At 32.8% G+C, this 27,122-nt stretch overlaps 1 protein-coding gene across 3 annotated transcripts in view; it reads left to right on the top strand.

Annotated features, from left to right (window-relative positions):
- The window catches only part of LOC148619074 (netrin-1-like), a 28,309-nt gene extending 3,576 nt beyond the window's left edge, over window positions 1-24,733 (top strand). The window contains exons 2-7 of one of the 3 annotated variants that reach the window (XM_088578619.1): window positions 11,459-11,647; window positions 15,803-15,952; window positions 16,072-16,107; window positions 19,247-19,282; window positions 21,057-21,128; window positions 22,988-24,733. In XM_088578619.1, the coding sequence (XP_088434745.1) occupies window positions 11,459-11,647; window positions 15,803-15,952; window positions 16,072-16,107; window positions 19,247-19,282; window positions 21,057-21,128; window positions 22,988-23,334 (830 nt within the window). In that variant the 3' untranslated portion in view covers window positions 23,335-24,733. Of the gene's footprint in view, window positions 1-11,220; window positions 11,410-11,458; window positions 11,648-15,802; window positions 15,953-16,071; window positions 16,108-19,246; window positions 19,283-21,056; window positions 21,129-22,987 lie in introns of all 3 variants that reach the window. The other 2 variants (XM_088578618.1, XM_088578620.1) reach the window with 2 other exon arrangements.
- The last annotated feature ends 2,389 nt before the right edge of the window (window positions 24,734-27,122 follow it).

Raw genomic sequence — 27,122 nt, 5'->3', positions numbered from 1 at the left:
GACGTGTGTTTAGATAACTAAGCCAAATTGAGATCTTTCATAAATGCCACAGAATAAAAATGCTAAGCTTTCCAGTAACAAAACATATAAAATAAATTAAATTTTTACATAATTGGAAAAAATGTAAAAGTAATTTTTGACATTAATCTGCTATATAAACCTTAATCTTTAATTGAAGTACCTGATTAATGTTTTATGAAAATTAAAAGCATTTATAAACAGTGGAATTTGAAAGGTTTAGGATTATTACACAATTAGGAGTTTGTATATTTAGTAGCTAATGGTCTTATCACACCTGCTTGAATGGCAAAATAAACCTCTCACACAAGCAAGGATTGAAAGCGATCATATGTATTAATCACTATTTTGGTACGAAATGAATGGACGTGGTACTTTAACAATATCATGGATTGTGATCGGTTTATATGCGTTTTAATTACTGATCGTAAAACTACCCCGGGTTACTGCTTACAATAACGCGTCACAAGATAAGTGTCAAAAGTATCGCCTAGTCTTTTTCAAGTTTTGTGTTAATGGGATAATTAAGAGGCCCCTTTAGGCAAGTGGGATGTAACAATTTGTCCAAATGATAAATCTAATTACAACACTTAATAGCCTATCAATGGCGTGAAATTACAATAAATATCTTCTCTACATCAAAGTCTGTCTGCATCAACAGAAAATATTTCTCTTCTCGAATTCATTGATTAAGTTAATGTCTCAAGACATACTTTATCTAAGTCCATACCATTTCAAAATAGCATTGGACGGCAAGATGTTTTCTGAAGCGACATATGACACGCTCTCATGTAGTTTTTCATTATACTTTTCCTCCATATCTGGTTTTAAAACTGGTCATATTTTTCCTAGTAGAATTTTTAAGTCCACAAATGTGACATCTGAAATTTGCAACGTCATTCAAAATTTTACTTCCAACTCGTGTATACGTGTTGGATAGGATAATTGGCAGTATGTCTCTGCTTCTTTTTTGAAAAAAGTTTTTAATTGGCATCTCAAAAGTTTGAAGTTCGGTGCAAATTAACTAATTGCAAAAACGACTTCTCTTTCGAAGTTTTGAAAACAATTATTTTGCAAAACAGTACTGCTCACCTAAAAAACGCCCCTTGGGTTTGTAGAACGTGACTTTGTTGAATTTTTCTGGTGGCTTAATCGTACTTGGTCAACTTTTATTAAAATTGAAGCTTCTACGTTTGATTATAGATTTCTTTTTGTATCTGTTTGGGCAAATACCAAAGTTTGGAGAAAAAATATAGAAATTTAACTATAAACAAATATTGACTTTTTCTTGAGAACGTCTTCATCGATACAAAAGGGGTTTATCTGCAAATTTTAACCATTTAACAATAATTAAATTAAAAGAAGAATGTTTATTCTCATCGAACACGAGATACTATTCAATCAAAGATATCTCCGAAATAATTTGATGGTTTTCTGTAGAAAATCTGTAATATTTCTCCAGACATACTCCGGTAAGAATAGAGACCTAAGTTGGTTTTAACTTAATGTTATTATTAAGCTGTTACATAATTCATTTGGAATTACATTTTATTACATCGAAGAGAAGAATGGGAAATAACGGGCCGAGTCTTAAACATATAACTTAAAATGTATATTAAACTTTACAGTTTCTAGTGCACGCGTCATGACGAAGTAGGAAATCAATGTCTAATCAGTCCTCATCATTAATATAGTGTAAAACAAAAAATCTGGATCTGATAGATAGATATTAATCGACAGTAGGGATTATAGTCGAGGTTGGATCATAAAGATTGGGAATGTTGATACAATACACTGGTTATATCTAAGTTCAATATTCCTCTGACATCCCACTGTTTACATCAAGCACTCTCGGCCTTTTATATGTTTTGTCCACGGGTTTAATAATTGGGTGGTAAGTGATCTTCTATTTTGGCACTGTCTTGAAAACAGTTCATGATAAAAAAAAACTGACACTATCAATAATAAAGAAAGTACTTGTAATGATAAAATAATTAACAAAAAACTCTCTAATGACCAAAAACAAAACTGTTTTAAGCTATTTTAAGATTTTGTGATCATAATATAGTTACAAAAGCTGATTACACGTGTTATTTTCGTTACATATAGCCGTACTGTTCTGTTGTTATCATTGTAAGTTTCAGGTATGTTTATACCAAATCACACAATGCACTCGATAAAGAGTATGTTTCTAATTTGTTCAGAAAATTTATCAAGACACGGGAATTACAACGAATATTTCGACGCATTTCTAGAAAGGACGTTCACTTTCACGGCAATCATAGTTTGTTCACAGGAGCTGGAATGAAAAATTATATTACTTTTACTGCTTCGAGTCTATTTACTAACACTGTATAATACATGCACCGATTTTCTAGAACTTTGACATCTTTTAAGACTCTTTTTGAAAAAAATGACGTATTGCAATTTTCGCTTATTTTTGTCATAAAATTCTCTATGTGACCTATAAGCAATACTACTAAGATTTCAGTTAATTAAATTTTAAAAGATCAATCTAAGCAGTAAGTATAATGAAGAGTTTCTCATATCCAACACTATTTACTTAACTGTGCTTTTCATATGAACGCACTGCAGTGTTCTCTGTTTGGTGTATGTGGTAGTAGGGACGAAGACAGTAAACGGATAGCAGTATTGACGTACATACATGTAGTTTTATCGGTGAGTTTTGGTAGGGGTAACGCCCATGACAATTAAGCTCTCACTGTGAATTCTCATTGTCATTCTAGCGATTCAATGTCTCTATTGCTATCTGTTGCTATCAGTCCATATCTCCAATCGACACAGAAGCCGTTTTCTCTGTCTAACTTGTGTTACAAGGTCTTCATCGTTACGAAATTTTGATGCATTATCATGCACACGAGTAGTAATATTCTAGATAAAGCCAGGGAAGGAGTAATTTATCAGTATTAAACCAATTATCCGTGCCTATTTTTGCTAGTTTTATATCGCCATTTAACAGTGAATGGGAACAGTTTCATCGTTATTTGTTCCCTCCAGCCAAGTCTGCAATGAAGTTGACGTAAATGAAGAGAAAATAACAATTTGTCTGTAGTAACTACATTACATTTTAGTTCCATTCAAATTATAAGATTTAATGAAGACACTGATTGAAGAATTGAATAAAACATAAGCTTAACAATTGGCAACTCTCAAGTTCTTCGAAGCATTTTAGAGAAAAAGTCTTTACCAATTTTACCTGTTTATATCACGAGTTATTTGTTTATTTTGACTGCAGTTTGCATGCACCAAAGCATACACTGAAAATATAAATGCATGTGAAATTTAAACTTTAAATAGCTGAGCCTTTATATTTTTTCGGAGCTATTTCATATAAAAATCTGCACAAGTGATATTAACTAAAAGCTGAATAATGGTATTTTGGGCAGTTTCACAAAGGATTTAATATACATATTTAGCACATATATACAGTGTTGTGATCAAGTGATATATTGATCAATAACAGATATCTTAGTTTTTAACAGTAAATATATTTTTGAGTTGTCCATTAAAGTAATAAGCTTGATTACTCTGAAGTGTTGTCTGTATTTTCTAATAGTGACCTCACATTACCTTATTTCGTGAATTCAGTTTATCTTTACAGCACCGTACAGTAGCGCTCGCTTGTATTTGAGTCATTTTAAACTTCTCATGTCATTGGCATTACGATTTGTGAATTCAAGTACCATCTTTTGACGATATTGTTGACCCAGACTTACAAGTTTGTTTGGACGATATGATTTGCCGTTGTATATTGAAATATTTGACAGTATAGTACCATTCTAATATGATAAACCTATGTGTAAGGTGTTCAACGATGTTTGATTTAGATGTACAACCAAACGTGCCTTATCGTCGCTCTAAATTTATGTTCAACAAACAAAAGCCCAGCTATGTAACAAGGACCTGCTATTAGATTTGTTTCACTTTAAGGTGGTACAAAACTTATCTATATTTAGGCAGTACTTTCAGAGACCCTTCAGTCATTATCTTTAGAACGAGTTTGTTTTAGTTTATATTGTAGGACAATTCATTCAGTAAGATTTGTTCTGTCTGACCTTGCTCTTGTGGTTTTCTCAGTAAACTCGGGAAAGGAGTAGACTTCTTGTTGAATCAAATTTCATGAATAAAATCAGTAGACGAAAAAAAATAAAAAAATTGATTTATAGCGGCGTATAGAAGCTCATCAATGTCTGGAGTACACAATACATCATACCACCAACCCACCTATAAATTTACAATATCAAAGCATACCATTATACAGAAGCTTGTTATGCAATGAATTTAATTTACATCATGTATTTACATGTATTTAAAGGTGCTAAGACTGACAACAGTTGATGTAAGTACCCAAACAAAGGTCAAAGACAAAAATCAAAATTTATATGATAGTAATTGATAGACTATAATTATGCCTGCTTTATCTGTCTGTTCCCAGTATGCACGCTCACATCTCCTTTGAACTTAAACGGTGCTTTGATTTTAACTATCTGTGACCTCTGATTATTGTATAAAAGACCTATAGCAAAATCTGAATTGTAAATCAAAAATACATTTTAAAAAAAAATATTTATGTCAGCGTGCTGAAGATCCTGAATTTTAATAGGTCAAATTTCTCTCCTTCATTTATATATGATTCATGCGCCGTACTAGACCGAAATTTTTAGTTCTACTTGATGTGCTCATAGACAGCGCACCAGGAACTATGGTGGAAACCTAAGCTAAACTTGTAGAGTGGATACCAACGGAATATTTTGTCTTGTGAATCTTTATGCACAACTATTCAAATCTTTGTCATTCAATAGTTCGGATAAACCTACAATGGCTCATATGGTATTCTAAAACTGAACTGAATTGAATTAGTTCAGATTTCTACTCTTGCTGTTAGTTAGAGCTAGAAGAATTTTAATCTCTGTCTTCTCACTAACTATCTTGAATATTCCTGTATTAAACTCTATGTAAACATTATTTTGAATGATATGAAAAGTAGGAATTTATTGTTCAGATATCAGAAACACATAAAATTAAACTGGTATAGAAAGTACACAAGTCTATCATCATACAAGTACAAAATACAGCTGGAAAGGTCATGGTGATTCAAAATCAAGAAATCTATTGAGTCTATTTTTATGTTAAAGTAGTACCACCGTTTATGTGAAAGTTAGGGGGTCTGTTTCATATAAAAGTAATCATACCATTATGTAAAAGTTATTGGGTCTGTTTCATTATAAAGGTAGTCTCACGTTATGTGAAAGTTATGGGGTCTGTTTCATTGTAAAGATAGTCTCACCGTTATGTCACAGTTATGGGATCTATGTTAATGTAAAAGTATTCCCACCATTCAATGAATGTTATGGGGTTTATTTTCATGTAAGGGATGCCCACCATATACATGTACAGTATGAATGTTATGGGATCTATTTTCATATAAAGGATCGTTTCATATGTATATGAAAGTCACGGGTTGTTGTCAAGTAAAGGTAGTCCCACCATTATGTAAAAGTTATGGGGTCTATTTCATGTTAAAGTGGTTCCATCATTATGTAAAGTTATGGGGTCTGTTTTCATCTCAATGTAGTACCACTATTATGTTAAGTTAAGGGATCAATTTTCATGTAAAGTAGTCTCATCTTTTTGTGAAAGTTATGGGGTATATTTTAATGTAAAGGTAGTCCCACCATTATGTAAAGTCATGGGGTCTGTTCATGTAAAGGTAGTACCTCAATTATGTTAAGTTATAGGAACTATTTTTATGGAAAGGTAGTCCCTCTATTATGTGAAAGTTATAGGGTCTGTGTTCATGGCAAAGGTAGTCCCACCATTATGTTAAGTTATGAGGTCTATTCATGTGTAGGCAGTCCCACCATTATGTAAACCTGTTTTATTTCTTCATTCGTATTTATTGATATTACTTTGTAAACAAGTTCTAGAACAAACATAATGACGATTTCTACTAACACTTGTTTACTTAGAATTTCGATATTGTTTAATTTAAAAACTAGCACAGCTATCCTTGCCGTATTAAGCTTCCTGTGTTACTCACTTTGGAGTAAGAAATAAACAAACCCATGATACATTTTAAACCTTCAGTTGTAAGCCAAAACTTGATTAAACAGTCGGTGACATAACTATATGTTGCCAATATTTTACAAGAATATAATGATTTGAATGTCCGGTACTTGGAAAGTAACTCTACAGCTCGACTCACTAAAGTGTACTGAACATAGTTTTCACTGACAAAAATGCCCGTTATAAGAGTTTAAGACTGCTCTTGTAAATGTGTATAAACCGATAGTAGGGTACATGTACTGTAAATGTGTATAAATCGATAGTAAGGTACATGTACTGTAAATGTGTATAAACCGATGGTAGAGTACATGTACTGTAAATGTAAATAGTGACTTTTTTGTTCCTTGCTATATTATTATATGTTTCCATATTCAATTAATAATGCCATGAACACCATACATGTAGCGATTAATCAGCAGGGACTTTGTATTACATTTACATTTTATTGAAATTGCTTAACACTTCTATACATTTTTTAAGCAAAATACCATTGGATGTCTGGCTTAGGGTTGGGGCACTCAGTGATTTTCAATTTTTACTATATAATCAACCAAACTTTTCGTGCATAAAGGCCCTGTCCCCTTTGTATCCGCCTATGTCCATCATACATGTATTTGAGTGGAGACTTTCTGTACAATTATTTTAACGTTATTTGACATATGAATCAAATCAAAATTAACGACTACTGAATGTTGCATGTAAACCACTATCACAAACAAGGGGTCGGATAACTGCTAGACTTTATTGTTATATATTTGCATAGGAATTCAATATTAGGTCTCTGTATATGTGTGTCATAGATGGGATATATTCATAGGCTCATAAAGATTCATTATGACCGCAAATGAAATACTCTTTGAACTTCCAACCTAACGAATTTGTACTGAAATAATCATACAAATATTAAATCTAAATTCATCTCTTATTTCCTGCTATCATATAACCATTTATTAAACTCTCATTCTCACTTCTGCTTATTCATGATCTTCAATTTTATTGCATTTAACTTTAGATCTTAACACCACACAAATCATCTCCGACTATTTTCTCACAAATTTTGACTTTGTCACCCTGGCTTGTATCCAGCAGGAAAAATTAAGAAGACAAATTACGATTCAAGCTATTCAAGTGCACGCCTCTTATTTTGCATTACAGCACTGCAAGCGAAAGTGTCTTCTTTTCAGACCCCTGACGCTCTAACGACACTTGATTCGATTTCTTCTTTACTCATAAATCGCGATATTTTTCTACGTGGCCGGTTTTGTAAAACTAAGATATTCTTTTCAAGTCCAAGCAATGGCCACACAAAATGAAAGGATTTCTTAAGATATTTTAATAGTAATCTTTATTTAATGATATCGAAGTCAAATACGGGTTACCCGTCGCAATAGATATTCGGCAATTCTGTAATTATCAAGCTATATATTGAAATGTAATTACGGAGGGTATAGGGTTAAGGATGAGAAAACGACTTAAGCTATTATACTTGGATGTCTTTATTCTGAGTCTGAACCCAATTATCGTTTCGATTGACATTAAAACCTTGTTTGCATCTGCTTAAAATGTCGTCAAACATAAGATGCAAAATGGTTAAAATATCAAACGGAATATCACGTTACTTTCTAGGCTATAATCAGAACAGGGTCGTTACCTTCTTTACTCTGTAACAGCCGGATTATGTAGATTAAAACGACTCCGGTCTATGTCGCAGAAATCTTGGGACAAAATACACTCGATTTGAACCAAGCAAATATAGACTAACGTGTATATCAACAATTGTGATGGCGTTTAACTTAATAACTTCTATGCCCAAATGGTTTCAACGAACCCGATACTCCAGATTGATTTCCACAGTTTACACTCTTTAGATGAAATTAAACTAGTTTGATAATTATTTTTCCTCTATGTCATCCTTACTGCACTGGTACACAAACATAGCATAAGGAAAACGTGTTGGTTTCTATCATTCTCTACCTTTTGTGGGGAAAGGTTACTTGCCATTGAGCAGATAGTTACTGTTTATAACTTCAATACAAATTTCAATAATTGTGCTTACTATTTTTATAGATGAACTATGATGTGTAATTACGGGACGAATTACTACAATAAACACGGTCACGCATATTAGCATTGTAAGTGTAGGCCGATCATGTGGTGATTTTCACCCACCTGAAAAAAATACTGGACATTAAATTGTTCTGACACTTTTCTAACATCCATTATTGAAGCTGTAATTCCATGATGTACAATTATGAACACTTTACAGCACATCTATTTGAATTAATTGCGATCTTGTAGATATTTCAGTTTACCTTATAGGAAAATGTTTTTACATTTGCATTTAATCACATCAAAATGTGACTTTTTTATCGTTTAATTGAAAATTAATACGGTAACAACATTGATTTGAATGAAAAAGTCCTTCATTTTCTAGACTTTCCATTTTGATAACTCTGTACGTTAAAAAAAAAAGTCCCATTGAGAGATACAAAACGATATAATTTCTCTCCTAAAGATGCGGTTCAGGTCATATTTCATGCTCAATTTTGTTTATTATAAAGCCATGTTCTGTTAAAACGCTGCTTTTAAAGAAAACAGCAGGCTATAATAGTCATATTCTTGTCACAAATTACTTTCCTTAGGTGGGTTATTACCCAGGTTGTCTTATCCGTGTAAAATCTGAATAATTAAATTTTCAAACAAAAAATTATATTCAAGTGCATGCCGATAACAAAAGCTAGATTTACAATGATAAACATCTGATAGGTGTCTATACTATACCTGCAGAAATCAGTGGGCATGAAATACATCATTCTCAGCGCAATTTTTTCGTACATTTTAAAAAACAGTAGTTTAAAAACTGATACGTTTATATTGTACATTCGTTATGTAAAAAATGTTAAGGTTTTAAACATATACCAAGCTTACCAAATAAATCTGATCTCAAATGAAAAATAACAACAAAACTGTCCAATCATAAACAGTTATTTCTCTTCCACATTTGTTTTTTTTTTTTTTTTTTATTTTATACATGTACAAAATAAAGTTTTAACGTAATACTTGTATTGTACTTGTTAGAAAGGTTAACAATCGCGTAAAATAAATTGGTCATAAAAACGTCATTATCTGTTTACTTTCACAATTTGTGGTATTGTACCTGCTAAGTTAGGCGACAAAGTGGAGCAGTTTTTTTTTAAGACAACGGTCCAAATGACTTATTTCGAAATCAATCATGTTGAGGATTATAGAAATAACCCGTAATTCCAGCAGCGTTGTGTTAGGTATTGAATCATCGATTAATCGTAAATTCCTAATAAAATTCTTCCGTAATACACACCCAAACATAATATTTTTGACATTGTTTTTTTTAAATTTATAAATGAGAGTTACACTTTCCATTGCACTCCTGTTGTCTACAAAAACAGGAAAGTTGAATTATAACTGAAAAATATAATAAACGACTCACATAAAACGTATCAATATTCATTGTTTTGTTTCTTTCAAGATACTACATGTACTTAGTTCATGGATATATGTACTTTCTGTAGCCGTTTAAGGTACTTGTATGACTACTAGATGATGAATGATGTCGGTAGTGTACTGTAGTATACGTGACCAAAGTGTTATTCGCTTGCAGAGATAAAACTTCAAAAAAAAAAAGTTGTTTTTTTTTAAAATGGCAATCCAAAGATACTTTTGTTCTTTATAGAAATAATTGTATAATGTATCAAATAGATAAATTAACTAAAAACATAATTTAAGATTTGTAAAATAACTAACGAAGTAAAACAATGGATTATTTTTGTGACAATTGTGTAAGGTAACTTCAATCTATATTATGCATCATTCTCTCACGCTATTGGGTTGGAAGACTTTTCTTTTGTGGAGAGGTAGGATGCTACCCGATCCGTTTTATGAGCCTGGAAAGGTCATTTAGTTAAAACTATCTTGATTATTCATACGCTAAGTTGTAAAAGTATCTGTAATGATCGTCTGATTTAGTACAATTAAAAAGAATCCATCCCTTGACAATAGTCAATTTCTCTTATAAGATGACGAATGGCTATGATACGGGGACATTAATTGTAATTTGATACCCAGAATTACCTCCCGTGAATAAGATCGAGGTCCGTTTGATCTTAAAATTCTAATTATCGTTTACTTTTCCATAACATGTATATAGGGGTATATTGCCAAGAATCTTGTAGTTTGACCCATTTAGATGGTTGAACGTATATATTGTATATGAGATCCTCGAGTTTGTGTTCTCTGGTGGCCTAACAGATTCATTTGATAGCTTGGAATACTGTAAATTAGAAATTAAATAAACTCGCAAGAATATTTTAAAACAAGAAAAATAAAATAGGCTCCTGATCAACAAAATAAAAAAAATTCATGGAAGTATCATTTGACCAACCATAGGTCAAAGGAGCTTTCGCCTTTACATGTAAAACCCCGTTTGTGTCCCATCTCAAAATGTAATAGTTTAAAGCATAGAAATAATAGATACATGTCGCGTACTATTCATTGTTTTATATTTGTGTAAATAATATTTAATTTAAGAAATAAATCATACGTGTTAACATTATCATTGAAGATATAATAAGTTCTCCTAAATAGTCCATGTGGTGTCAGCCCAGGTGTTCACCTATTCATGTACCTTTACGATTCATTGGCTCTGTTGAATTGATACAAGATTTGGTCCTTTGCCTCAAATATGCCATAAATATACTTATTTAGCAGTTATCACAATTCCATGCAAAATGAGAAGAAGTTACTGCATAAAAATAAAATCGTACATGTACCTGAATAGAAGGATAGTTCGAAAATAAGAACCTTTTTACTTTTTCACTTTAAAAAATGACCCAAACTGTTTTCTGCATTGGCCATTTCAATTATTATAAATGACTATTTTATGTTAAGATTGATTTAGGAATGCTATCAGTACTTGTAAAATTTGATGTGTTCTTGTTAAATATATAAATAACTAACGTAAATTGAATTACAGGCGTGTAGAAAATGAACGTAAATATGATTTAAAGATAAATTATGGAGATTCACATGTATTTTGATTTTCCATCTTGATTGAATTTTAACAGTATTTTGTTTTTTCAGCTTGCAACTGTAACCTTCATGCTCGCAGGTGTCGCTTTAATATGGAGCTGTACACATTGTCGGGTTATACAAGTGGAGGGGTATGCTTGAAATGTCGACATAATACGGCAGGCAGGAACTGCCACTATTGTCGTGAAGGATTTTATCGTGATTCCAACAAGCCTATAACGCACAGGAAAGCATGCAAAGGTAGGAACATAGTAAACACTTATCTTCCATATGTCCTTTTCTCTTTCAGCATGTAACTGTAATTTGCATGCAAGACGGTGTACCTTCAATAGAGAACTGTATTTGCTGTCTGGATTCAGCAGTGGTGGAGTATGCCTTCGCTGTAAACATAACACAGCCGGCAGATTTTGTCATTATTGTAAAGAGGGTTTTTACCGTGACCCAACAAAACACATAACAGATCGAAGAGTCTGTAGAGGTATGGGGTCTTCCTCTCTTCTCTAGCACAACATAACTGCACGCTTGAAGTACTTGTACTTGCATGCATGTTTTCTGTTAGTTTTTATATCTTTATTTAAATGATTTTTCTTTCTGTTTTCATGCTGCTATTCACACGCAATTTTATTACCCCGCTTACCTTCCTTTGTATTTGTTCAATTCAAACTGTGTTTCTGACAATTTGAGTATTCATATTTGGTACTTACATTTTTTTTTTGCGTTATATTTTGTACTGTGTCTAGGTCGATAGTTCCAGAATTCAAGAAAACATGTCTGTCTATGTTAAATGTGACTATATCTTTCAGGCAATATTTACAAGTAAATGCATGAATTCTAATGATTGCACTTCTCATAATTCTTGTGTTTGTTTAAAGCTTCAATTATTTAAATGTTTTGTTTGGAAATGCTAAGCTCATGAGCTTAAAATTAAAATATGATTTGGAGTGCAGCTTTTAGATTGCTTGCAAAGCTCTGGTTTATTCGCGGAGAGAGGAACCTCGTGTGTTTGGAAATGTAAAACACATACATTATATATGCATGCACGTCCCCAAAAAGACATTAAATGGAATAGAGGAACTATTTTTGAAGTTCCTATTTATCTGGGATTTATACTATTTAGTCATTTATAGCCTCTATAAATATAATATGATCAAGTAGCCCCTAATGACGGTATGAAGGAATTATATCAATCTTTGCTGTCAGATACTGCAATTCACACACGATATTGTCTTAAATCATTCGACGAACTTCAGTGAAACTTTACTCAGTGTAGTATAAAAATGCACTAACTGATATTGTGTTATTGGTACAATGTAGTCTTTAGCGATGGATATATGTTACATTTCTTCTGTAAGTCTAGTTCTTTGTAAACCCGTGCTACAACGTCGCGTTACTATGGTAATGGTAAATCTGTGTTATCAAAAGTTACACCCTGTCGTAAAATTCTTTCATTCATTTTTACTTAACTAAATTTAAACTTGAAATTAATGTTCCTATTGATTGAGTTTTATATTTGTTCAGAAAACTTCTAAGAGTCCCTAATATAATTCTATATGTGTATGTGCATTTATATTCTTAAAGGCCAAACCAATGGTAATATGGTTTTAGAATGTACATGTATACTGTTTTCTTGAAAACTTATATATATACTGCAAACAAATAATATTAGGTCTTCTCGTATAAATATTTTAAAAGTAAAACTAATTAAAACCATACGGTTCTTAATTTTGAAAAGAACGTTACTTCATTCAACCTAGAGGATTTCTCATCTTTACATTTTGACACATGTTCCAACCCACCATTTGTACAAAATTGGTTTCCTTTTCTTTGTATTTTTGACATGTAATGTTATGAAGTGTTTTGATATCGTGTCAACACAATATGACGATAGCTTCAGTAGAACATTCTTGAAATAAAACACCAGAAGATAGTTTTTTTTTCAACAGATGATTTTCACATTATGATTAATGAGAAAAATATTTTGGGAGTATTTTTGTACTTTAAAAAAAATGATTGTACCACTGTGAAGTTTTATGATGTTTATGTTACTTGGAATCATAGTTTTACATATGTAAAGCTATATAATTGTTACGAAATTTGACAGTGATTATTCGAGTTTAGCAAACAAGTTTTTTTTTTATCTCAAGAACATTTTGATGTAAATTCTATATTAGCCTTTAAGATAATACTGTCATCATTGTATGAAAGCTCAAAGATGTATTTGCGATGCACAAGCGCGTGAACTTGTGAATCAAAAGGTTTAAGGGATTAATGTAATTATCATTTTTTCTGCTTATTTCAACACACGACTAAGGAAACATTGTTGTAAGGTGAAATACTTCGTTAGAAACCTGAACAGTCTTATGACGAGCATATCGTGTGCATTTGAAACTGCTACAATATATTTATCATCATCTAGATTCATGCTATTCATTGGTTTATAAATTTTAACGATTTAATCAATTTATTGAGATAAATCATACTAAAACATGTGTTAGATTTGTAGAAAACAAAAAAATCCAAGTCATTTTATTGAATGATATTATATCACCCAACAGTAATTCATGGAAGGTATTTATATATTTGTATAAACACCATCCACGTCTTAATCTTGGTGTGACATTGCATGGAACGAGGAGATTTAAGGCATTTCTACCTTTGTCATCAACCAAAGAAACCAGCTTATATAGAAACCAGTGGCTTGAGAACTAAACTGAAGAGGTTTACACCTAAACCCATATTGAGAAATTGGACAAAGATTTCTTTTCAAATAAATATCATGGTTTGATGAACGCATGTTTCATTAACGATAATATTGCTACTTGAAAATTTTCAGATTAACCGCTGAATTAGACCTCCTCAGTGGAATTTCTATTGTGTAAACATTGACATCGAATCTAGATTACAGTTTTCACACCTTTAATTAATTCTCAATACACGTTATTTACAGTGCTCCGACTTTTTAGTTTCCTTGTACAATATCTGGTTATATAACCTGGTTTCTTCAAATGTGAAAATGATAAGAGAACCACCATGAATCCTTCCCAGTCATGTCTGAACTTTCTTTAATTTATGCCCATCCTCGGTTGTTTAACTGGACATTTTGTATTCTTGACACTAATTAAAAAAATAAGATTGCTCTCCAAGTCTGACAAGTAAAGTTGTTCAAGTCTTTTAACCTTCGCTACTGGTAAAGTGATCGTTCGTTTTCACAGTTAGGTTTGATTTTAATTGTTAATTACTACCCTCCTTAAACCTTACACTGAACTAATATAAAAGTAAATAGTAAATTTTAACAAATAGGTACATTCTGTTTCACTTTTAGAACATGAATATAAATCTATAAAACCTGAAGTTTGATAAAGGTATAAATCTAATGCAGCCAATTTGAAACCATGCGAGCAGAACCAGTATTTTTTTCATCAATATCCTTGCAAATGTATTATTGGATAAATGTACAATGAACACACCAAAACCACACAAGTCCTTGATTTTATTATATACACTACAAGGTTGAAGTATATTAGCCGTCATTTCTTTTTTACTACAACACATTTTTCTCGGATTTTTTATAACAAGTTCGTTCCGTAAGTCCATATCGATTTTTTTTAAATTCAAAGATAAAGGAAAATGTCGCTGTCTACAGACGCACAACAAATGAATTCAGTGTTTCTCCCGGAATCTTACCACAAGCTATCGATGGTAAAACTAGTAGGAAAAGTTTAAACTCTGACTCAGTATCGGATACGACACCGAATTCTTGTCAAGTGTATTTTTCACGTTTTGCCTTCCTGTTTTGACAATAAGCAATTCATACAGTAATGCCAGTAATAAATACAGTATACAGGAAATATACCATACAAAAGTATGTGAGCTTTGTGTTCTGCATAAATGGTTGCCAAAAAAATTGTAAACTGTATAGGACGCATTACTGTATGAATTGCTTATTCATACAGTAATGCGTCCTATACAGTTTACAATTTTTTTGGCAACCATTTATGCAGAACACAAAGCTCACATACTTTTGTATGGTATATTTCCCTGTTCTGAAGTTCGGTAATAAATTAATGTTCATTGAAGACCGAGGTGAGACCCCAAGTCGGATTTGATGTTGAAATGATATACAAAACATTGACCGGTCCTGGATTATATCGTCCAGTGTTATATAAATATCGCAGATCCATTTCATCTTCATTTTCACGATTTAATTTTTACCCTTAATTACATAAAAAGTATATAAATTTCATGTAATAAGGAACTTGATATGATAATGAAGCTGGTCATAGATTTAATATGTATTTAACACGTAGTTTCCCTTTCCGTATTTGCGTGAAGATACATTGGACTTTGTATAAAGTTGTTTAATTACGTTATAAATTCCACCAAGATGTGACATCGTTGTTGTTATTTCACTTAAGGTGATGTTTACCAGAATCAAACTTCAACATGTAGTGTGTTTGTAACATAAGATATTGACTTTAACATGCTCACTATTCAATAGTCTGGTTTGTTACTGTGTTAACCACTGTTACTGTATACTTTAATTCACAAAATATCGTATTATAAAATAAAAAGGTTAACTAGATCCCCAATTTTTAATAAACACATGTTAAGTTAACTATATTCTATCTTATAGCATGCGACTGTCATCCTGTTGGCGCCCTGGGGAAGACTTGTAACCAGACTTCTGGACAATGCCCATGTAAAGATGGAGTTACCGGCCTAACTTGTAACCGGTGTGCCAATGGGTACCAGCAAAGCAAATCTCCGATAGCCCCATGCATTAGTGAGTATTCAGACAATCATCTTGCTTACGTCTTAACATAAAAAGTATAAGAATCTACAGTTTACTCTGCGTTTGTCTCACCATTACAATATCTGATATATATTTGGTTATTGTTTCAGACGGAACTACAGACAAGAAAGGAAAAGGAGATAAGAGTTAGTTTTCAGAGCGCATGAGCGAATTTAGGATTTAGTGAATTTCAGTTCGTGCACATGGGCGCTTTGGTTATCGTAATTGCTTGTCAGATCTGTGCGGCATGGACTATACAGATTTCGAAACAAATATTATACCTTTACAGTTTACTTAAAATTTGTAGATAATAGTTTAAGCATGACTAATATTGACGTCTAATCAGTTTGTCACGACTCAATATGTACATGTCTGTATATGCCTAACAAGTCTTCAAAATATCTGAGTCCTACACAATAAATACTAGCGCACAACTTCGTACTTTAAAAGTATTCTTAGTAGTAACTCATAAATTGTACTACTCCTTTTTAATGCCATCAAAACAATTACCTGGTGTATTAAAGTAGAAAAAAGATGACATAAAATCATATCCAAAAACTGATAAATTGAAGAACTCTTTGCCAAAATTAAAATTTAAGTTTAACTCAAATGAGGCTTGAAGATTAGTGCTATGGAGATACATGTAGGTGATTTAAGGTTAGCGCTATGGAGATACGTGTAGGTGCCATAGATTCCTATTTTTATTAATATAATTTCGAGGGCTTAAATTATTTAGCAAATCTACAAATATCAGGAATTTGAATTACTCTGCCTCATACGTATGGGTTTATAGTAGTTTTGTCTTTATAATTGATGACTCTATCATTAACTGTTTATCGTTTAATGCTACATACGTTTTTTCAATCTGTGAAGTTCTAATTGCATAAGTGTGTCGGCCAGCACTTGTTTGGATGTCTCTTTTAAGCATGATCTTGATCATTGAATAGCGGGGAATAGGAAATGATGCACGCTACATTTATTCCTTAGGATGGTAAAGCAGTTTTCTTCATAGAACGAGAATGCATGATGATGTTGTTGCTTTTGCACTTTGATCATGATATGAAATTATTATGCGAAACAGAACTTTTAAGCGAATAAATCGTTATTTATTAATTGTTCTTCCTGAAATCAAATGAATTAAAGTAATGCTCGGAATTTTATTAAGTACGTGTATGGTCGCTTCAAAATTTTATCGTTCGCCTTTTAAACATTTGAAATACACTCCTGTTGCATTGTGTATTTAAAAATATATATGATAGAATTGGATGTTTTGAAGTAGATCTGTGAGTGTTTCAAATATAATTTAAACAAATAGTGTAGTACCGTCTCAAAAAGGAGTTGAAAACTCATCATTCGATGCCTGTTTAGGGGCTTTCGTCATTTTCACATACATGTACTATCCACTGATATTCTGATGCAAGTTAAAATCATTTTACCATGCATTTTGATTCAGTGATTGTAATTGTAGTATACTTTGGACTAGTATATGTTATTATCCTTCACCTATGATAACATGTAAATTCGCGTACTTTTTTCATTCATCGAGTTCCTGCGTCTTATAAGTCTGTTCGTGTTTCTATTGTCCGTTAACCTAACAAAAAGACGTTGTTCTAGAAAAAATGTCTTCATTCTGAATTTAAAGATTTGATAAAAAGATTTATTATATAGATAACAGTGTTTTATCGAATGTTCCCAGTGTAATAAATTTCGATAAGTCACATTGTGAAATAGATTCGGTAATTTCACTCTCGGGCTTTCTACCGCAAAAACGTCACAATCACAGAGTTTAAAATTGCGTGTTGAAAATACCGATAAATTATTAATAAAATCTATATAATAAATAGGGTAATCAATTGGATATCGTGAATAACCATATTATAATCACTCGTGCCAAAAACGCTTGAGGATTTAACTCGTGTACGGAACAAGTTCCGCACACTCGTTAAACTAGGCGTTCTTCGGCACTCGTGATAATATCTTGGCCATCCACTCTTTCCAATTAATTATCCTATTATTGACGTCACTGGATGGCCTAAGAGTGTTGTGGAAGGACACTATTGCTACAAAATCATGATATTTCTGTTAGTTGCAGTTTTATCTTCGAAGTTCATTAAAACTATTTCAAGATTTTTTATGAAGTCGAAAGTAATCAAAACAAAACAATTTACGTCGTTGACCAGTTACTCGGTCAAGACAATAACAAAGGATGAAATACAATGTACATTTAGGGGATTTTTGTGTACCGTTTCTAATCTGAATTTGAAGAACTACTATAGAAGGATACCAATCTGCAGATTTTTTCTGAACTAGATGTTATGAATGACAATTTATGATTTAGTTCTTACACACATCACGTTATGAAAAAGAAAATGTTAACTCAGGAAATTGCAAAGCAGCTAGATTTTAATGTAAAAAAATGATTTCTTGTTAAAATTGTGATGTTTGTGCTTGCATATACCTGCCAAACTGTCATGATTATGATTAGCAACAAGAGTTCGAGGAATTTTCAACCAATTCATTAGTCCATCAGCGGTATTGACAAATATAATACAATCTACTTTTGGTTTTGTGGTCTTATTTCACAAGTAAACGTTATATTGAACTTAAACATCAACTTTTAAAATCTGGTAACTAACTTCACCCGTAAATGTACCTCGACATTTGTCGTTGATGAAATTGTGCATTGGAAGAAGTCCTTCTGAATCTACTCACCTAGAGATAATTACTTCTGATGATTTGTTTTATTTTATCGGTAAGAAGCTCCGAAGTTCTTAGTAGGCCGACATACTTGTACGTCTGTGTGATTACTGCACTAACGTCAGAGACTAACTTGTTTTACAAAAGAAAAGGGAATGCTGTAGAACATCCCAGCATCCACTAATTAATCGTACTTGTTTTCAAATCTAGTTGTCTTTGCAATTGGATGCTCATTTACGTTGCAACTGCATCTTTTTCAATTCGCGATTGAATGCATGGTGAAACGACTTCAAATGTGTTTACTGACACACTGTAAAATTTTGTAAAGTGACGCCGCAAGCAAACATATGTTGCATACACTTGCTGAAGGAATCATTTTTCAAGTCGATGTGATTATGAGTAAAACAAACCAATTTTTACTAATTCTTAATGAACTTAAAGATGCAAAAAAAAAATGTACAAAAGATGTCTTTCTAAGATGTAAATTTATTTAACTTGAAACTGATACTTTTTCAATACAAATTAAACGTACTTTTTACAGAGTTTAAATGTTGATAAACTGGAAGATGTTGTGTTTTTTTCTTGCAGAAATCCCTGACGTTTCACCCAAGCCCAAGCCAAAAGGTATGAGCTAGTATCTTCAGGTTATCTATACATATATTTTTCTGTATTCACTATTTGTATGAGTGCATAATGAAGTGTACAATTTTGTACTTTAAATAAGTCTAATTATTTATTTGTACATGGAAATTGTGCATTCCTGGTGCAAGTCAAATCAGAGAATAGCATCATTACACAACACTGCTACATTCTACGGAAATCTTTATGCATTCTTTGAAGATTTTTGGCATCATTTGTGAGCAATTTACATCACGAAAGAGACAATAACTTCCTCTAATAATTGTTTTATTAGTATTTTGCTTTTAACAGTAATTAACTATTTCACGTGAGAGTAACTTCCTGTCGTTAGGCGAATCACAAGTCATCACGTGTCGTAAGTGTCACTATCACTTGAATGCTTGAAATTGTCTAAAGAAATGTATTGTAATTGGTGAGCTTTTGACTAATTGCGACTGTTGCGTGATTGAATGAAGAAAGATAAGATAAGGGTAAAGTCATTACCGTTCCAAGCTTCCCTGTGATTGATGGCTTCACGCATTCAGGTGCTAAAGAACGTTTATTTACCTTGGGAAATGTCCAGTACTTTAACATCACATGCTTATCATCAATTAATTGATTTTCCACAGATACTTCAAGAATGTGTTTCTTTTTTTTCAAATAATGAATTATTCATCAAATGTATTTTTTTTTATTTTTGAGCTTTTGAAGAACAAATGACATTTGCAGACGCGCCCTGCTGCTAATCATTTCTAAGATTTTTCATTATATGATTGCTCTAGATATGTACGCTTATGTTAACCTAATGACCTATGGGGAATCATTTGAGTATTGTAATTTCTGTTGTCAGATTAATTTAGGGGCCTTTTACAGCTCGCTTTATGGTATGGGTTTTGTCCATCATTGAAGACTGTGTGGTGACCTGTATAATTAAAATGTAAAATGCAAAAGTTAAATAGTTTATTGCTTGGCATTTGATTTGGTGGGTCTCCTTTTTTTCCTTTTTTCATGATCTAAGGCAGAAGTTTTAAAATAGTCTTTCTTTAAGCTTTTAAACTGAACTGGGCAGTTGAATAGAATATATGATTCTGACTAGATACTTATTTTCTACCTTACCAAAATCATTCCTTAACAAAATAACATTTTCTACCAACTGCTCCATGTCATTATTAAGTTGTTTTCTTTAAAGAAAATGGTCCTGATTTGATGTTTTGATTTTTAAAATAAGATATTACAGCACTAATGTCCAAAGAACCCGAACGATCGAACGTTGGGTACATAAGGGTACAAAATGTGCACTATCTTTCGAAGAAGTTTTTTTTCCTTATTGGTTTACGTTTTTTTTTAAATAAAGAAGTGCTATTTGTACGATTTCGCATCGTGTTGACCACCCATGATTGGATATAACTATTCGTCAAAATAACCGAAGCAGTAATATGCAAATGAACACAAACAGAAAATTTATCCTCGATCTCCAACATATCTACTGGATGGACGGTCTCCTAAGAGCTTATAAATTATATTGTAACAATTTGAATATGTTGAGTAAACAAGCTTGTCGTAAAACTTGGCCGGGCTTCGTCGGGTATATTATGGAGGCGTTGTCTCTGCGGCATCACGTCTTATCTGTCTATCTATAAACATATCGTATCAGTCTACTGTCTGTAAATAGTTAAGTTTTTTTTTGTTTTTTTTTTTGTTTGTACGAACATGCAAAGGTACGTATGTGGTATTTCAACAAATGTTCTAACATATTTTAATTGGTTTAATTATTTTACAGGTGACAGGTGTGGAAAATGCAGAAAGAAACAAAGAAAAATTAACAATAAAAAGTATTGCAGAGCTGACTATGGTACGTCTAATTATCTGAACTCATATACAATTACCTCGTGGAGTGGAACTGGATAGAATAGTTATGCACATCTGGTTTCACGTAATTGATACAATCATCAAAGTACATTTCATATTGTTAGCAACAAAAATTCCCGAAAGTCATATAATAACGAAATTTAATATTTCATTTCTATATATGATTTCAAACCAATATATTTTTACTTAATTTCAAAGAGAATTATTTCTTTGATTATATTTTAGAACAACCTTTAAAATATGAATTAGTTGTTTGTCTCATCAGTAATTTTAATGATGTGACATTTTGTGTCTGTAAACATCTTTGAACATAAGGCATAATTATCCTTCTATTTCTTGGTATATTCTTCTGATTTGTTTCCAACCTGAACTTGAGGTCTTGGATTTCTTTATTCGTTCAAGTGAATGTATTCTAGTAGTATATTTTTGTTTTTGCATTGTCTATTTTACCTCATTAAACATGGAAAGTATTTGCCTATTTCCTGTCCTGTTCCTAGGTAATATTGGTTTGTCTTTTCCATGGCCTGTTCCTAAGTAGTATTTGTTTTTCTATTCCCAGCCCTGTTCTTAGGTGATATTTGTTTGTCTATTCCCAGGCCTGTTCCTAGGTAGTATTTGTTTGTCTATTCCCGGCCTTGTTTTTAGGTGATATTTGTTTGTCTATTCCCTGGCCTGTTCCTAGGTAGTATTTGTTTGTCTATTCCCGGCCCTGTTCATAGGTGATATTTGTTTGTCTATTCCCTGCCCTGTTCTTAAGTGATATTTGTTTGTCTATTCTGTACCCTGTTCTTACATGTAGGTATTATTTGTTTGTCTATTCTCGGCTCTCTTCTTAATTGGTATTTGTTTGTCTATTCCCTGCCCTGTTCTTAGGAATTATTTGTTTGTCTTTGTTTGTCTATTTCCGGCCCTCTTCTTAAGTGGTATTTGTTTGTCTATTCTGTATCCTGTTCTTACATGTAGGTATTATTTGTTTGTCTATTCCTGGCTCTCTTCTTAATTGGTATTTGTTTGTCTATTCCCTGCCCTGTTCTTAGGAATTATTTGTTCGTCTTTGTTTGTGTATTGCCGGCCCTCTTCTTAAGTGGTATTTGTTTGTCTATTGCTTGCCCTGTTCTTAGCAATTATTTGTTTGTTTATTCCCGGTCCTGCTCTTATGTGGTATATGTTTGTCTTTTCCCGGTCCTGTTCTTATGTGGTATCTATTTGTCTATTCCGACCTTGTTCTTTAGGTAGGACATTTTAGCAACAACATTTGGTTTACTCAATTTAATTCCTGTATTTTTTGTGATCGAACATATCATTTCTGTGATAACGATTCCTACTCAACGAAAGATATTTCTCACTGAAGCTGAGTCAGTAGCTTATGTAATGTTTTATCAGAAGCTTTTCTCATTCTTTTAGACATTTTATTAGTAACTCATCGCTGTTACATGATTTACCTTTCAAAATGTACAATTCTTTCATACATTTGTTACTGCATATAATAAATATTCCATTGACAAGCAACAGACAACGGTTCACCGTGTCTTGCCAAAAACCTTTTCTATATTTTATGCGTCTTGTCAAAACTCTGATTGATACATGCAAGTCAGATTATAAAATCTTAGTGTATTTTGACATTGAGGTGATTTACAATTGTAGTTTTAGAAACAAAAGTGAAGGTTGGGCCGAGCTAGAACCTTTTAATCTTAGATGTTGTGTTGAAAAAGATGCAGATGCCATAATTTTATCATTATTCATACTTTGAATGAAAAGACTTGCTAGCGTAAGAATACCTCAAAACGTACATTCATTTTGACATGTTCAAGGTTTTAACGTTCTTTTTTGTACATTTTACAGCTATTCAAGCATCTGTGGTTGCCAAGGAATCATTTGGAGACTGGATCCGTTACACTGTCAATATCATCAGCATTTACAAACGAGACCCGAACCAAAACATGAGAGGAGAGGCCTATGTCTTTGTGGCGAAACGTGATCATAAATGCAAGTGTCCCAAGTTAAGGCTTGGTCGACGATATCTGTTGATAGGCCGTCACCACAAAAATAAACATAGACCAGGGTACCAAGTAGACAGAAAAACTGCCGTAATACGATGGAGAGATAAATACCAGAGACGCATGCGTAAATTTATGCAATATGAACGCAAATTAAAATGTGGCAACACATCGCGGAAGAAGAGACATTGAAAGTGTGTTCACGGAAGTGACGTCGAGTGCTACAGTTCGAAACAATGTGAACTTTCACATAGACATATCGTGTAGAATACTCATTTTAGTACCTCGTTTTGAACAGTGATTTATGATTGTGGAGAACTGAGATCTCATTTGAATTGACAAGTTTCGGGACTTGGCGGTACTACGTTATTTTTGTCGTCGGCCGGCCGAAGACACCCTTTTTACCAGATGTTTCTAATAGTTGGCATAGAGAGCTGGTTGAGGTGTTCTAGTGAAGATATGAATAAAAGGGTAGATACTGTTTTGTTTAATGACAGGACATCTGAAATGAATATGTTAAATACATTTTGTGTAATTTGAAAATGCCCATTTCGATTGGTTGTTTGTACTTTTTAATTGCATATGTCAAATTGTTGCGTTTTATTTGTTGTAAATTTCAATTGTGATAATATTTTATTGTTATTAATTTTTGTATATATACTTAAATAGTTCGAATTGTGTATGAATGGTTAGCCATTCTTCCAATACTGTAAATGCAATATAATTCTGAGCCATAAAATACAAAGTATAACTTGGTATCTACTCACACTTTAAAGAATAAGCATATCAATGGTTTCTACTGAAAGCTATTGTTCCGTTAATGTTGTTTTGAAAGTCTGAAGAAAACTTTTGTAAATAAGCAGGTTTCTCTCCTAATTTTGAACTTATTTAAGGTAAATTGCATACTCTTACGCTCATTATACCTATACATCTCATTACATCCATTATTGGCTTCCATCTTCCTCATTTGTTGTAGTTTGTACAGTAATAAAAATATAAATGTGTTGCTGATGAAACGAAGATGCTGTCATTCATATAAGGATACTTATTTTAAAATACATATTTATTTTTTTATTAAATATTTCTTCCGTTTTCTTCGATTATGGTATATCTTCTTGTTCTAGATTCTAGCTACAGACCTACAAATGCTGAATAGAAACCAATACAATATATTTGTAAAACAAGTCTACAATGTCTTGATAGAACAAGTTTACGCGTGAATAGTACAAATTGACTCAAAATAATGTTTTGCTGTCTTTAAATTTTAAGTTGTATGTCTTTCTTATTGAAATATGATAAATGCCTCAGAAAGTATGCAATGAATTCAGCATTATATGTCGTAAACACATTTGTTGGACTAATATTGAAAAGGCGTTTCAATTTTACTATTCCCATAGTTTTTAAAATGTGCAAGCCACTATAGGAGAAAAAATTTTTAAACGATTATTATCTTCTTGAAAAGAATAGACAACTTTTTGTATAAAGCACAGGTACCAGCTAGAAACTTGAATATTTATGCGTTAATTTGCGCATATGATAAAAGTATTCCAGTCAACTGAAAGAATGCAAATAAAACAATATCCATTTGTTATTTTGTGTTTTATTATACTTGTGCCTTGAAAATATTATATCTGTATGTATTGGCAAAAATACCGAAGCATCAAAACACAATGAAAGAACAATTCAGAGTTACCAATATCCAAGACAAAGTTAAAACGTAACAGATGATTCACATACACAATGTACATTGTAGAAAAATAAAATCAAATATAATAACTGACGACAGACAGTATCGAGGCTGAACGTACCCCTGTCATAGAAGCTTATTTTACAACATCCTCGCGATCGCTTTACTTAGAAAGTCATTGTACAAACCACGAGCACGGAAGTAATGAATCGAGTGTGAAATGTATACTTCAGGTTGGAGATGGGACTATATTACCTCTGAGAAAGATTACAGTTGGAAAGTCAAAATTACCATGTTTGTCATAAACGACATGTGTCCGCTACAATACGCATGCTTTTTGGGTATGAAGCATACGAAGGTGTAGCAGTTGTCTCATATTCCAAATCGTAGGGGTAGATCAAATGTAAGTAACCCTTGAAATTGGGATTACATTGTATTTAATGATTGATTCGGTTCATCACCAGTGTATGCTTGTTATACACCCCCGAAGGGAGCGTTAATGGTTGTATTATCAACTGGGTTCTGTATACTTAAGGTCAGAAAATACACGAATATCCGGTTTGTACCTTCAGTTCGGGGCAGAGAAATAACATCATGGCAGCTTCATTTGCGTATACTTTGTAAAAGCAGTTGAGAACCAAACCAGCCCCCGAAAAATATTCGTTAGTTTTGATGATTAAATACAAATCGAATAATAGCTTTTCTAAGATAGAGTTGGTCAAAACAGTCTGCAGCATGACGCCCAGATGTTTACGGGAATGACGTGATCTGTATTACCCATAATTCTTGGGTGCTTAAAAATTGCGAAACGATACAAAACAACTGATAAAACGAGACTCGAAACGAAACAATTCTAAGCAGATTGAATCAAAACGAAATAAAATTTAGATAATAAAATATAAATCATAACAGAATGAAACAAATCTAAATGAAGTGAAGTAAATCTTTCAAGACGTTTCGCAGTTTATAGGTACCATAATGTTTACCTATGCCGGACAATTCGACCCAAAAACATTTCAGACCATAGCATTCCTTACGAATGCCGGACATTTCGGCCCATAGACATTTCAGACTATAACTATCAGGATAATGCATAAACCCTATATCATAATAAAATTTACCATATTGGAAGGTTATATCAATTCAGAGTTGACAACAATTATCAAAGGTGTTTATATACAAAGCGTCTACCTCGAACAACTTGTGACAACGGATACTACAGACACTATGAAATCAGCCTCATATCTTGGCCTATACTTAGAGATCGTTGGTAAAAAAAATATGTTGACCAAAATACGACAAACGCGATGACTTTTTATTCCGTACTGTCAGCTTTCCTTTCATCTATGGCAACATCACTTCAGCACCTGCGTATGGAGATTACATGTCACAACTCATATGTTATGCCAGAGCTTGTCGTAACTACGCAGACCTTTTGTAATCGCTAGACTTCTTACAATAAGGCTCGGCAGGCGCGTAGCTGAGGCCAAATTGAAATTACGGCAGGGAGTCTGGGTGCCGCTTAAGGCCCCCAGCAGGTGAAGGGCGGAGCCCTGGTAGGGGGTCTAGGGGCGAAGCCCCCCCCCCCCGAAGATCCGCGGATATAGCGTTTTAGAGCATCATTTATGCCTCTCCTGGATGTATTTTATCTCCAAAAAAAAAAATTGGCAAAATTAAGTGCAGACAAAAGCTTTTTTGCCTAACGGCAGCTACGCGCCTGCTCGTTACGGTGTATCCCTCTGCACTGGAAAACTGATTTATTAAACGTGTCATTGTTGTCTTTCCTCTTTCATCGACCCTGGACTTGACTTTTTATCTTTTTATGAGCAACTCGGCGGGTGTTTCTAGAAAAGCAGAGGACACTTACTTTACAGTTGCACCTGGTCCATACTCCCAGGTTTTAGTGGAGTCCGAGTTGCTCATTTACTTTTCTTACTTTGTATGTATGAGTTTAGTTACTTCATGTTCTTTGTTGTGTATGTCTGTTTTCCATATCTGTCCCTGGATTACATTCTTTTGATTACCGCTATAACCTTGGTTCCCTTGATTATTCTTTCAACAACCAGATACATGTATACAGTATGATTGCAAAACAACGAACAAAAAAATTTTTGATGTGAGGCCTTGTTAAAATACTCTACATGAAACATGTATATTACAGAGTCGATTAAATATCTTCTACATTATATAGTCATTAATAAATATATGTAGCATTACATACAAAATGTAGGCAATGAAGGGGAGGAGAAAACACATAAGTTAACAAATGTTATATTTAGCACTTTTATGTGAA

Source organism: Perna viridis, chromosome 4 (assembly GCF_037379345.1).
Source record: "Perna viridis isolate PV_CMFRI_1.1 ecotype Kerala chromosome 4, ASM3737934v1, whole genome shotgun sequence".
Taxonomy (NCBI): Eukaryota; Metazoa; Mollusca; class Bivalvia; order Mytilida; family Mytilidae; genus Perna; species Perna viridis.
This window is presented reverse-complemented; position numbering and strand designations above follow the sequence as displayed.